At 41.1% G+C, this 15079-nt stretch overlaps 1 protein-coding gene across 1 annotated transcript; it reads left to right on the top strand.

The window, feature by feature from the left end:
- Positions 1 to 55: 55 nt before the first annotated feature.
- On the top strand, positions 56 to 14841 carry LOC311050495 (carboxy-terminal kinesin 2-like; the record flags this gene model as incomplete). The annotated part of the gene is made up of 18 exons (XM_084064577.1): positions 56 to 85; positions 2388 to 2447; positions 3196 to 3258; positions 3457 to 3550; positions 4022 to 4063; positions 4719 to 4784; positions 4905 to 5100; positions 5724 to 5889; positions 6351 to 6518; positions 7316 to 7420; positions 8246 to 8326; positions 9250 to 9450; positions 10139 to 10261; positions 10643 to 10781; positions 11665 to 11747; positions 12293 to 12375; positions 13281 to 13356; positions 14812 to 14841. 18 exons carry the CDS (start codon positions 56 to 58, stop codon positions 14839 to 14841), a joined length of 1806 nt encoding a protein of 601 aa, XP_083920703.1.
- Positions 14842 to 15079: the final 238 nt, after the last annotated feature.

The following is a 15079-nucleotide window of genomic DNA, read 5'->3' on the forward strand; positions in this document are numbered from 1 at the left end:
TATAAACGCCCATAGATAGGCAACACCTGTTTTCTCCGTTTACATGATTGAAGCCATGGCGTCTTCAAAGAGCAAAGACAGGCAGGTTTGTGTTGCCAAACATTACTACATTTCTGCACTCTGAGAGGTGGAAGAAATAGGCCTACTACTACTATACTTGCAGTAGCCTACCTATCAAACGTAAAAGTATTCATTATATGCAGACATTTGGCCCTATAGCCACATTTAACAATTAGAATTTGGAGTGGTGATTGATTAGTAGCCTTATTGAATGTTTACAGGACCCCAATGGAAACAAGAATAGTGCTTTGCAAACTGTTAATAAAGTATTCAATCAGTGTTTTTTTTTTACTTAAGTAAAAGTATCAATACTGCAATAGGGAAATACTGTTACGTTACAGTCCGGAATTCAAAATGTACTTGAGTAAATGTATTGGCATCAAAATGTACTTAAAGTACCAAAAGTAAAAGTAGGCCTACTCATTATGCAGAATGTCCCATTTTAAAGTTTTCAAATGAATAAAAATCTTTTGAAAATGGCAGATCTGCAAGCTCTCACTGCCTCGGTTGCCAGCATTGATTGTGAGCTTGTAGATCGGCTATTTTCAAATGGCCGAAATGCGTACAGTATATAGGGCTGAAGTGGCAATGTATGTTTTGTAATAATAATCAAAATCTCCAACTAAAGTTTTCAAATACTAGTGGAGTAAAATTACAATATTTGGAATCCAAGATGTGTAGCCTAGAGACTGTTGAGAGTAGAAGTAAAAGTATTGGAAATTGGAAATACTCAAGTAAAGTAGGTACAAATACCTCAAAATTGTACTTAAGTACAGTGCTTAAGTAATTGTACATAGTTACTTTCCACCACTGCAATCAATCAATCAATCAATGTGTTGCTGCTGGTAAAGGCGGGGCTTATTTATTTTTTGCCTACTTCAGTCATTTAAAAAATATTTAAGCTACTAATGTAAACTTCTTTCCTGGCTTAACTGATTTTTTACACCATTGCCGTGGGCCTATAGGCCTATATTACTACCTACATTCTCCCTCCAACCTTAATTGGCCTGAACGGTTTTGTGTTTTTTGACTGAAGGTGAGGACTGCGAGCCATCTGCTGGTTGCAACCTCCAGACCTCCTACTGGGGGTAAGTGTTCCATAGTGTGTCCTCCTACTGGGTGTAAGTGTTCCATAGTGTGTCCTCCTACTGGGGGTAAGTGTTCCATAGTGTCCTACGTGTAAACGCACCATGTTGATTGTATATCAGGCCGTTTAGCTCAGTTGGTTAGAGCGTGGTGCTAATAACGCCAAGGTCGCGGGTTAGATCCCCGTAATGGCCACTCCGTTTTATTCGTGTATATGTTTTTGCATTGTAGGCCTATTGTATATTTGGCTGTCATTAAATGTTTCGAATACACAAGGACCCCAATGGAAACAAGCCATAGTGCTTTATTGCAGGGGTCTTCAACGTTTTCAGGCCAAGGACCCCCTAGCTGAGAGAGAGAGATGAAGCAGGGACCCCCTCTATATTGTATAAAATTGTGTTTCATTGTGATTATACATTTTTTGTTTACGTGGTCTGCTCTCCTCTACACCTATGCCTCTTTGCCAAAAATAGCCGATCTACAAGCTCACAACACCTGGCAGCGCCAGGCGTTGTGAGTTTGTAGATCTGCTATTTTTGGCTAAAGTTCTCTGCAGAAAAGGGATGCTAGGGTTCAAGTGGTTAAGGTAAAATAAAAAATGATATCACACAAAGATTTGGTGGACCCCCTGTAGTAACTCTGAGGACCCCCTAGGGGTCCCGGACCCCCTGTTGAAGACCCCTGCTCTAACTCACTAACGCTCTGGCTAGGTTTAATCCTTTTAGCAGACCTTGTATAGAACTGTACTTTCTATGCATTTGTCAAAATGTACTTGAGTAAAAGACAAAGTAAAGTATGGTATAAAAATGTACTTAAAGTACCAAAAGTAGAAAGTACTCAGTATGCAGACTGTCCCATTTCACAAGTTTCCAAATGTATACAAAATCGTTTGAAAATAGCAGATCTACAAATGTGAGCTTGTAGATAGTCTATTTTCAAATGGCAGGAATGTGTATATAGGCCTAGGGCTGAAGTGGTTACTGGTTAATACATGTTTTGTTATAATAATCAAAATCTACAAAGTAACTAGTAACTAAAGTTTTCAAATAATTGTAATGTAGTAAAAAGTATAATATTTGCCTCTGAGATGTAGTGGAGTAAAAGTACTGGAAATACCTCAAAATTGTACTTAAGTAAATGTACTTAGTTACTTTACACCAGTGCATGTTTGTGGCTATGTCAGTTTTCAAATGACGCTTAACAAATCTCCCACCCTCAATTGTGCCTCCTCTCTTTCACAGCTAGAGGGCGTGCACAGCCAGTTCACACCATGGGGGCTGCTACTGGAGGTCCCACTGGAGGTGAGACTGATATTATGTGTAGCAAGTAGGTCATGGTCCTCATAAAAGTCTGTAGTAGAGGATTTGAAATGATGTCATACAAATATGAACATAGTTCAACTTTTGTTTACCTTTATTTTTAAAATATGTTTTAATACAATATTCAATCAAAGTTGAAGATATTGGGCTTAACTATCAGTTGGCTGATGTTCCATATAGCCATTTCACTAGTGCCCAGTAGGGGTGCAACAGTTAATGGAAGTAATATATTATCAATTTTAATAATTGATCATTGATTGTGTTTTTTCTTTCTTAATAACTTTAAAAAAAAACATTCTTAAATACAAGCTCTAGATCGACAAGCTCATAACACTGCTGTGGCATCAATGTTATTAGCTTGTAAATCAGACATTTTTTCCATTTTTGTGTGACACATACGACAAAGTAAAATGGGGCTTAAAATATTTAATGAGACTAGGCGATTATAATTGCCAGACCCAAGGGGTCGGCCTACATGAGGCTTTGTCCATCCCCATTTCGTCCATACATGGGCATAACTCGGTCTGTCCCCCTTTCGTCCATACATGGGCATAAAAGTCTGTCCCCCTTTCGTCCATACATGGGCATAAAAGGGACCTCTAAATTTCGTCTCCCCTACAAATCTCACTCAGCTTAGCTCTCACTGACTTACTGTAAATGCTTTCCATCAAACTTGCGGCACCAGTTTGCCTCATTGCGTGGAATGTGTTGTGTGCTGGACTTATGTCAGATTGTGATTCCCAAACAGTTAAAAGCGGACCAACAGTCCCTGCCTCCTCCATCCCGAAAGCAGGTGAGACATTGTTTTTCCGCTCCACTGGCTACTCAAAAGAGACCTGAAAATGTTTGCTTTTCGTTCAGGGTTATGTTTTTTGTTTGTTTTTGTCTTCTGCTGGGCATAAAAGGGACCTCTGAATTTCGTCCATCCATGGGCATAAAAGGGAATTTATTCTGGGTCTGGCAGAACCAGGTCTCCTGGTCTTGTTAATAGAGGTTCTGGCCGCTACCCAGCCCTCACACCTACATCGCACCACCGATCCGACTGAAGCATCATACTGTCGAGGGCTTTGTCAGAGTACCCGTCTGTCCCTTTTGTGCCCATATATGGAGATCTCTGTATCCATCTGTTTACCTGTGTCCCTCACATGCCCATTTATGGAGATCCCTGATATATATAGTATATGCCCATACCCTGTATATTGGCATGCCCATATATGGGCATTCCGGTTGGATTGGTGGTTCTTGGTAACTGGATAATCCATCCATATATGCCTACATTGGTCGGATCGGCGTTTTTGGACAACCGCATATCCGAACCACTCGATGGCGGGCACCACACTCCCTCGAGTCCTCCCCGATGCGCGGCAAGTTTGAAGTCTCCCAGTAGCCAATTTTCATATAGGATAATGTTTGCCGTGATTTATTGATGTAACATTTTTAAAATGTATAAAACACACTTCCTGATTAATTGAAAACGTAGAATAATCATTGACATAATCAGCAGTTCAGCAGTAAGAGCCGGTCTAACATCAGATTGTGTGTTTGTGTCCTTACAGGTGTCCCCAGAAGAGACGGGGCATCCATGCTCCCTAAAGCAGGTAAGACATTGGGTTAATTCCAGTAAATGTTTTCCAAGGCTATTTAAAGGAGAGGTCGCTCCTCTCCAAGGCTACAGGAGAGGTCGGAAACATCACGTTCTGCCACGGTAACTGCGAGTTTTGACGAATGCAAGTCAGTTAGAGCCAGGTGGACAAGTGTATGAATAACCGGGGGTTCTTTATTTTTCAGTGTGACCAATCTGACCATGCCCTCTAAAAAGCTTAGTCTATCTGGTGGGAAACCTTATGTCCAAAACTGTGACTTTTCAGGATTCAAATTCTAAAATGGCAAAAGTAGCAGATCTACAAGCTCAAATCGCACCGCGTTTCGAGCTTGTAGATCTGCTACTTTTGTGCGATGCCGTGTAGTATGATCAAGAAGGGCATTCATTTACGAAAATATGGAGATAAGAGGTTTCTGCCCGACAGCAACGATGGGTAAGTTTCCGTCTGGGCAGTATGGGCGAAGACATCTAGGTACAGTCTATTGTGCTCTTTAGATGCCTCAATAAAATGGTGTGCACGTCAAACAAAGTTTTCCGAAGTCAAATCTCACTCAGCTTAGCTCTCACTGACTTAAATGCTTTCCATCAAACTTGCGGCACCAGTTTGCCTCTCATTGCGTGGAATGTGTTGTGTGCTGGACTTATGTCAGATTGTGATTCCCAAACAGTTAAAAGCGGACCAACAGTCCCTGCCTCCTCCTCCATCCCGAAAGCAGGTGAGACATTATTTTTCCGCACCACTGGCTACTCAAAAGAGACCTGAAAACGTTTGCTTTTCGTTCAGGGAGGAATGTTTTTTTGTTTGTTTTTGTCTTGCGTTTTCAATGTCTCGGCAGCGGGCGCAGTGTCGAAGCGGCCTGGCTGGGACAAGAAGGGCATGGTAGCCGACTTGACGGTAAAGCTCGCCAAAGCCCAGAGCGACGCAGAGTCTGCAGAGCGTGAGAACACTGTGCTTAAGGACTCGCTGACTGAGAGATGCGACACACAGCGCAGTCTGGAGGAGAAGCTCGAGAGACTGCAGAGCCAGATAAGGTTTGTTTTTCCCATGTCATTATGGGTGGAATAAGGCACTGGTTCACAAAGTGGGGTCCGGGGACTCCCAGGGGTCCTTGAGGGTGTTCCTAGGGGTCCCCAGCAAAATGAACAGTTTAAACCATTAAGACCTGAGGCCGATTCTACAAATAGTTTTCTGAAAAAAACGTTATGTTGCTGAAACCTCCATATTTTAACTTTTTGTGAATTAATGCCCTACTAGAGCACACTACAGCGTCACACAAGTAGCAGATCTGCAAGCTAGAAACGCGGCACGAAATGTGGCACGAAGCGACGCGTTTTGAACTTGCAGATATCATTGCAGTCGGCAGAAACCTCCCATCTCCATATTCTAACTTTTGTGTTAATTTGTAAATGAATATATCCCAGTTTTAATGAATTGAGGGGAAAATGGCAGCTCTACAAGCGTCGTGGCGCGCTATGAGCTTGTACAGCTGCCATTTTTTACAAATCTTCTTTAAGGAGGTCCCTGCTACAAAATCCTTTTTAAATGAGAACCACTAAATTCAGGGCTCTAAATGATGTTCTAATAGGCATGTAGTGTTGGGATGGCACAAGACCGTGCTTCTCACCTTTCTAAATGATTTGAATCTCACCTCCAGCGAGGCGAAGGGGCAGCAGCAGGCCCTGTTGGAGGAAAGACGCAAACAAACAAGTACGTCAGCCGAACTGGACAGACGGAAGGGACCTTTCCTCCTCCTAAAACAAAAGTGTGAGGCCATGACGACCCTCGCATCAAGTCAGCGAGCTGGGCTGGAAGAGCTGACGGTACGAAGGGCCTCAACATTGTATAGTGTATATCAGTGGTGGAAAGTAACTAAGTACATTTACTTAAGTACTGTACTTGAGTACAATTTTGAGGTATTTGTACTTTTACTTGAGTATTTCCAATACTTTCACTTCTACTCCACTACATCTCAGAGGGAAATATTGTACTTTTACTCCACTACATTTATTTGAAAACTTTAGTTACTAGTTACTTTTCAGATATAAATGATTACATTATAAAACATGCATTTACCACTTTTGCCCTATTTTATACCTCGGCTATTTGAACATAGCCGATCTACAAGCTCACAACGCGTCGCATCGCGACACGTTGTGAGCTTGTAGATCTGCCATTTTCAAATATTTTAGAACTTTTACTTTTGGTACTTTAAGTACATTTTGATGCCAATGATGAATTAAAAAATTTAAATCCACCACTGGTTCTCTCTGTCAACCTGAAGCTGCAGAAATCCCTGCTTGACTGGAACCTGGACCGTGTCCGCGCCCAGCTCAGGGACACCGAGGAGGTCCTTGTCAGCCAGCAGGCGAAGGATGCGTACCTGCACGCCGAGGTCCTCGCTGGCCGCGCTACTCGCCGCGCCCTCGAAAACGAGATGCATGACCTCAAGGTGAGTTTCCATGCCGCCAAAACCTGCTCGTTCATAAGATGCATCACATGGTTAACCACTCGAATCCCATATGGCTGACCGGAGTCCCCCAGGGCTCTATCCTAGTGTATTGTCTGTTATCGTGGGGAAAGCTTTTGCTGAAAATGGCCCCTGCGACGCGTTGTAAGCTTGTAGCTCTGCTATTTTCTGTTTTTCCAGCTTTCCCCCACGATACGGATGCTGGGGTTTAAGTGGAACCACTTATAAACCCTATATATCCTTGCTGTTCGGTTGAAACCTTGTATGTCCAAAACGGTTAGTTTCCAGGAAAAAAAGGGGGGGGGAACTTGTCTATAACAGTTCAATATTAATTATTTCAATATTTCTAAAACCCACAGACACTTCACCACTTAAATGTTTCTATAGCAGATCTATGTAGATCGGATATTTTCGCTACTTGTGTGAATTAATTTTTTTAAACGTTGAAATATTTAGTGGCTATCTATGTATTTACAGTATGTCTATGCTTGTCGACAGCTGGTCTCTTGTGTTGTGCCTTCTTTTAGATCAGTGTTTCTCAAAGTGGGGTCTGCCGCACTCTGCGAGCTTGTACATCTCTGCTCTTTTGTGTTTGGAAGATTTTGAATAATCTTTTAACAAATCTTCTCTTCTGGCGGGTCCCTGGCACAAAACCTTTTCAGATGGGTGTCCGCGGCCAAATACATCAATTTGGGGGTCCTTGACAAGAAATGGTTTGTGAACCACTGTTTTAGATGGTATCTTGGTAACTTGGTAACTGCTTGGTTTCTGGTCTGCAGGGCAACATCAGGGTGCTGTGCAGAGTGCGTCCTCCTGTGGATGTAGAAATGAGCTGTATCCCCGTCCACGACATGAGGTCACTGACTCTGGTCAAGCCTGAGGAGGTTAGAATGCATCTCACCATGGAATGTCAATCTGTGTGTCATTTTTAGATTTATTTGGCTATTTAAAAATAGCAGATATACAAGCTCAAAGCGCGGCACCGAGTGCCGCGCTATGAGCTGTAGATCTGCTATTTTTGAAGATTTGTGGCAAAATCTTGGATTATATATTTTTTAAAGCGAACATTTGTAAAATATTTAGTTCCAGGAACCCCCAGAAGCAAAGATTTGAGTTACAAATGTCCACCAAAAAAAACCCATATTTGCACAACTAAAAAATAAATAAAATAAAAATAGCAGATCTACAAGCTGTAGATCTGCTATTTTTGAAGAGCCAAAGAAATCTAAAAATGACACACAGATGCGTTCCCGGTCTTAAAGTTAAACCTGCATGTTAGTAAAGTAATTTTCACCGCCAATCAACTGAACCAGTGTTGTGTAATCTGCATGCGGAGGCAGGGAGCAAGGAAATAAGTAGTTTGTACATTTTATCTGATAGCTGGTCAAGTTTGTGAAAACTTGGCAGAATTTTATCCCATAGTATTTGAGCAGTTTGACTGTAGATTATGTTTATCCTTCACTCTCCTAGGCCAGACAGACATGGGTGTCTGCAGGTTATTGTATTCATAGGCACTAAATAATTTGAGGGGGGGACAAATCCAATCCTTTTTAGTTGACAAATTCAAGTGGTGTATGTGTGTGGGGAGATTACTTGATCTCTCTTAACAGTGTTTTGTTTTAATTCAGTTTGCATCAAAGTCTTAAAATGTATTGAAAGTGTCTTACGGTCTTTTAAAATGAACTAAACTGAGTTTGCTGAACCTGCAGATGACAATGACAGAAGACCGACAGAAGCCCTACCTCTTCGGGTTTGGCCAGGTGTTGGGTCCCCATGTGTCCCAGGAAGAGGTACACACACACACACACACACACACACACACACACACACACCATTAATGGCCCTAAAGCAGTGGTTCAGAGAGCAGAGGGATCCCAACAAAATGTGTTGATATAGCATCACAATAATCTTAACCACTTTATCCATTGGCTATTCAAAAATAGCAGATATACAAGCTCACAGCGCATCACTTCGTGCTGCGCTGTGAGCTTGTACATCTGCTATTTTTGAATGTTTTGAAAATATCTGTTTAAATCAAAATGCATCCTCTCTTCTGAGGTCCCTGGCAAAACATTTTGGCAGTGGTGGAAAGTAACTAAGTACATTTACTTAAGTACTGTACTTAAGTACAATTTTGAGGTATTTGTACTTTACTTGAGTATTTCCAATTTCCAATACATTTACTTCTACTCCACTACATCTCAGAGGCAAATATTGTACTTTTACTCCACTACATGTATTTGAAAACTTGAGTTACTAGTTACTTTTCAGATATACATTATGATATAATGAAACATGCATTCACCACTTTAAACCTATTTTTATACATAGGCTATTTGAAAATAGCAGATCTACAAGCTCACAACGCGTCGCGAGCTTGTAGATCGGCTATTTTCAAATATATAGTACTTTTACTTTTGGTACTTTAAGTACATTTTGATGCCAATACTTTTGTACTTTTACTCAAGTCAATTTTTAATTCTGGACTTTTACTTGTAACAGAGTATTTTTATATTGCAGTATTGGTACTTTTACTTAAGTAAAGAATTTGAGTACTTTTTCCACCACTGCATTTCGGGGGGGGGGGTCCTTGGCCAAATACATATCAGTTTGGGGGTCTTTGACGTGAAAATGTTTGAGAACTACTGCTCTAAAGTAATTAAAACAAGTGTCAAATCCCTACACTACTGGATCTTTGGTCCTCGTCCTGCAGGTCTTCAATGAGATCTCCCTGCCCGTCCAGTCGGTCCTGGATGGATCCAACGTGTGCTGCGTGGCATACGGACCGACGGGCAGTGGCAAGACCTTCACCGTGGAGGGTGGTGCCACGGAGGAGAGCAAGGGGCTCATTCCCAGGGCGGTACAGCAGCTGCTGGATGGAGGGAGGAGACGGGAGGAGGAACAAGGCTGGCAGGTCTGGTCCCGTTTTGATTCCGTTGCTCCCATCTCCATATTATAACTTTTTCTTTTTTTTTTTCCCCCCCGTAAATTAACGCCCTACATGATCACACATGATCACACTACAGCGTCACACAAAAGTAGCTGATCGACTTTTGCTGTGTTTGAATTTTAGTCCTGAAAAGTAACAGTTTTGGACGTGTGAGGTTTCCACACGACCGAGACTGTTTGCTTTGGGCTACAGTGGCGTGCACAGACATTTTGAGGGGCAGGTGCTCAAGTAAATTATACTTTTTTTTTGCTGCTCTTTTTTCCCTCTACACCTATACCTCTTAAAAAAATAGCCGATCTACAAGCACAACGCCAAGCTCACAACGCCTCGCAGCGCGAGGCGTTGTGAGCTTGTAGATCTGCTATTTTTGGCTAAAGTTCTCCTCAGAAAAGGGATGCTAGGTTTTGAGTGGTTACGGTAAAAAGAAAAATCATATCACATAAAGATTTGGCGGACCCCCTGTGGTAACTCTGAGGACCCCCTAGGGGTCCCGGACCCCCTGTTGAAGCCCCCTTTTTTCAAAAGGGCACTTCTGGTCAAGAGGGCAAAGGGCACGTCCCTGTTGGGCTATAAACCTCTTGCTTTATTTTGAAAATAATTTGGGTCAAATCTTTGAATTTATTATTATAAGCGCCTGATCCTCTCCCCTCAGTACTCCTTCAAGGTGAGTCTCGTTGACGTTTGTGGGGAGACGGTAACAGACTTGCTGGCCAGCGTGGCGGACGAGGGGGCACGGCAGGAGGTCTGCAAGGTCATGGTCACCTCAGAAGAGGAGGTAGGGAACCGTAGTTTATTGTTTATTAGGATCCCCATTAGTTTTGCCATGACATGAGGTGACTTCTCTAGGACTATCCATTATTCTCAAGGATTATATATCAATGACTTTGCGTTTATTTTTATTTTTATAAATAGACATGAAGAAATCATACTTTTTTAATAAATTGATTAGTCTGATTAACCACTATTTTATGCTTCATCGTACCACAATGTAATGCAAAAAATACCTAAAATCGCTGACCTACGAACTCACAATGTGTGAGCTTGTAGATTTTTGATAACGTTTTGGGGATTTATTTTATTTTCCCCCTTTCTTTAAATGTTAATCTCAGTTCCATTAACTGTTGAGATGACGTTCTACATGTCTGATCCTCATCAGGTGCGTCACGTGATGGATGCAGCCACCCGGCGTCGCGTGGCTGCTGGCGCCGGCATCCAGCAGCACTCCTCTGGTGCACATTCACTGTTCCACCTGGATGTGCACGGGACAGACCCCAACAGGCGGATCCAACACCACTGTGAGTGTTTGCTTACAGAAGTAAATCGAAATTGCTAGACTAAAATGTTAGGCAGAGACTAGCGGAGAAGAGATCCAGTAGAACGTCAAGTCATTCCATGCTTGGTTGCGTGCAGGTTTCGCGCTCCGAAAATAGCCGGTTTACATGTTCACTCTCATAACGGGTCTGCGACACGTTATGAGCTTGTAGATCGGCTATTTTTGTTTGACTAAATATTAGTCTGTAGATTTAGTCAACTAGAATTTTATGACTAAAATATGACAAATGGAATTCTATTCAAAACACTGACATTTTAACCACTTGGAAGTCCTATTTTATACTTTGTGGTACATGGTGTCACTAAACACTTTTTTAAATGGCCAATCTACAAGCTGACAACATGCCACATTGTGACGTGTAGTGATGTGCATATCGATACTGGTATCGATATATCGATCGATTGTCTGAGTATCGCTTGGGTATCGATACTTAAAAAAAAGTATCGATACTTTTTTAATATACTTCAGTTTCCGGTTTCCGGTAATTTCCGGTTCAGTATTGTACTTCCGTTTCCGGTTTAACGGCATTTCCGGTTCCATTTTTGTACTTCCGTTTCCGGTTTAACGGCATCGGAAAATCGGCCCCAAAAATATCGGTATCGAATTGAAGAAATGTGGTATCGGCACATCACTAGTGACGTGATGAGCTTGTAGCTACATTTTTTTATATTTTTGCTACTGTATTTAAAAAAGGAAAATGGTAATGACCATTTTTCATTCAAATGTATTAAACGATTTTGCACCCTCAAGAGCATTTTCTTACAAAAGTAACCTGTCCAAAAGTTCTTCTTCGACATTAATAAAGAATTCCTGCATTTTTCCTACAAACTGGGTGTGTGGTTCAGCTTCCCTGTGCCTGGTGGATGTGAATGGCAACATGCAGACCCAAGACTCCCTCGTCAAATCCATCGCCACCCTGGTGAAAAAGGTGTGTTTGTCACGTCTCAGTTATGTTATTAACCAACTTAATCCATATATATTGACTGGGGTCCTCCAGGGGTCTGTATTTGGTCTGCTCCTTTTTTCCCACTACACCAAATCCCTTCACCAGAAATAGACCATCTACAAACTGATCTCTGCGACTTGTTTTGAGCTTGTAGATCTGCTATATTTGCCAAAGGTTTGCATCTTATGACATGCCCAGAATAGAGCATGTGGTTAACCACATGATTCCTAGCATCCCTATTCTGGGCGTATTTCTAATGGGTGAAAATGGACAAACACTTGTCGAAAATGAACAAACATTTGGTGAAAATGGATACATATTCTGCAAAAAATGGCCAATCCACAATGCGTCGTGTTGTGAGCTTGGAGATCCGTGTCCCTATTCTAAGTGAAAATGAACAACGGCCAATCTTTTTCCACAATTTGGCATACGAATGAAATGTATATGGTTAAGTGGATAAAAGGCTTGGTAATGGTCCGTTTCTGGTTTGGGATCAGGCTAAACTGATCTTGTCTCTTGCATTCAAGGACCGCCAGCGGAATCCCTCCAGGAAGTCAAAGTTGCTGCACGTTGTACGGGGATGCTTGGGAGGTCACGTGAAGGTCAAAATGTGAGTACACTCAAAGATAGCCATCATCAATAGCAGTAGTTCACCCACAACATTTCTTATTTTCTATCAATTACACTCTCCATGAAGCCTTGATTATTTATTTTTTTGGAGTCTCCGCCGGTCATCAAATTATTGGCTTAGGAATGCGACATAAAGATCTCCATGAATTCAAGGCTTCATGGGGTGTGTAATTGATAGAAACTAAAGAAATGTTTTGAGTGAACTACTCATTAAGACCTGGAACTGTCATTTTTAGATTTGAGCTAAAAAGCATTATTTTACACTTTGGGCTATTCAAAAATAGCAGATCTACAAGCTCATAGCTACGAGCTTGTAGATCTGCTATTTTTGAAAATTGGTGAAAATGTGTGCAAATCTTTGAATATACACTATATATATATATATATATATATATATATATATATATATATATATATATATATATATATATATATATTTTTTTTTTTAAAGCGAACATTTTTAAATCAAATCTTTGCTTCTGGGGGTCCCTGGAACAAGATATTTTGATGGGGGTCCGCGGCCAAATACATATAATTTTGGGGGTCCTTGACATGAAAAAGATTGAGCACCACTGATATAGAAACATACGTTTTTCAGAATACTGTTGGGATTTAGGAGACATGTAGAATCGGCTTCAGGTCTCAATGGGTTAAAACAGTGGTTCTCAACCAATAATCATTTGAACTGGGGACCCCCCCTCATATTTGAACTGGGGAACCCCCCCCACCCCCCCCCACCCCGACAAGCACTTGGACATGTTTTGAAAACGAGGTTGGCTGGAAATGAAGTGCTTGTCAACCCTAACCCTAAATTCAGGCATTATGTGAAATTTTGTAGATAAGGGCTGAAATATGTTGTCTTTCTTTTCCTTCACGATCCACCAGGATCATGTTTGTGAATGTCTCCCCGGAGTGTGGGAACTTTGAGGAGACATTAAGCTCGCTGAGGCTAGCCAGCAAGGTGAGTGACCATAACTGGTGCCCTTGATTTCTGATTTATTGGGTTTTTCCTCAACGGCTGATGAGGTTGAACCGTTGAAATGCTTCCTACTATGCATTCATACTATACATTTTTGTTTTATATAAGTTTGTTGGTTGATCGTCTTTAACATTTCACATTTCTTTCTTCCAGATGGACTCACATTGGGTCTAATGATGTTGGATCTGCGCTGCCATAATGTTTTTGTATGTTTAGATTTTTTAAAAGTAGTCCCAGGATTTAATAAAGGACTTTTAATTTAATCGGGAGTGTCTCGGATGTCTTTTTTTTTTGAGTGCCACACTACTAAGACTTATTTTTTTTGTCCACTTGGCCCCATACAGCATACTTTGCTAAACAAAAAGCAAAAAGTAGCTGTTCTACGAGCTCATAGCACCGCATTGTGAGCTTGTAGATCAGCTATTTTTGCTCTTGAGAATTGTACATTTGATTAACAAAAAAAACGCCCATAATGACATGCCCAGAATGTGTACGCCAGGGATAATGTGTTGAAGTGAGCTGGACAGTCACTGTTACTTGATTACGTTCATTTACCATTTGCACAAGTTTTAAATCAACAGGAAAACAAATTATTAAACGTTCTAAAAAAAAAATTGCAGGAAAAGGCAATTGTTCTTGCCCTTCAACCTGATTTGGTTTCCAACAGTGCTTCTGTTATTTCTTGTAATCTAAGGTTTGAAGCCTAGCTTTATGACGCAGGGGTGTGTGTGTGTCTATATGTATACATGCTCGATGCTCTATTGTCTATTCTGACCAACATTGCTGTTTGCTCGGTAACTGGGGTCTCTTCCCAGCTTTTTAGAAAATAACATTTTCAGGTTGGGATAACAATTTTATCCTCTTGAGAGGGAACCCCAAGCTTCAATTTATTGTAGTGTTCTAGTTCCAATTTCGTGTGCTCCATTTTTGTTTTGTTTCATCACCTCCGATTTCACTTGTTTTATCCTGTAGGCCTATCCAATCCTCCTGATGGGATTAAATTGGTATCCCAACCTGAAAATGAATTTCTATTTACTAGGGATGTTACTCAACACTAGCGATAATTACTATCACAAAAACATGGGAGAAATTTGACACATTTTCTAACTAAATAAAATTCTCACTATTAAGCAGTTTTTTACATGTCAAATATGATGCACTAATGTATGTTTACACAGTAAAGTATCATCATTGATTAGACATTTTGTCAGACAGTGATTTAAACATCACTGTCTGACCATTTCTCAAAAATATGGAAAGAATGTTTCACCTTTGACATTTTTAAAATGAACTCTTCATAGAGGTCCAGTACCACACTTCCTAGTTGCCTACAGGCCTTGCAGAAAACTGTTCTTAAAAAAAGAGAGGCCCCGCTACAAATGCAAAACGGACATGATTTTAATGCTCTTAACGTGGATTTAAGGGTTTAATATTCAGGGTTTAGAGTCGCCCAGCCCGCCCATATAGGCCCTCTGCACTTTTAATTCTGTGGACCCCGTCTGGACTCGGTCCTTTGTCTCCTCACACCATCTGCTGCTGTGATTATTGACAGCTTTAGATTAGGTTTGGAAGCAGCATCAGCTCAGTTTCTGGTCCCTTTCGCCTAGTGTTGAAATACTCTGTGTAAACCTAAATATACTAGATACCAGTGCTTCTCACTGGTAGCTCTACGTTTTGTGCCAAGGGCCCCCAAAAATAGATGGAT

This window comes from Gymnoscopelus microlampas (assembly GCF_963454915.1).
Source record: "Gymnoscopelus microlampas genome assembly, chromosome: 8".
Taxonomy (NCBI): domain Eukaryota; kingdom Metazoa; phylum Chordata; class Actinopteri; order Myctophiformes; family Myctophidae; genus Gymnoscopelus; species Gymnoscopelus microlampas.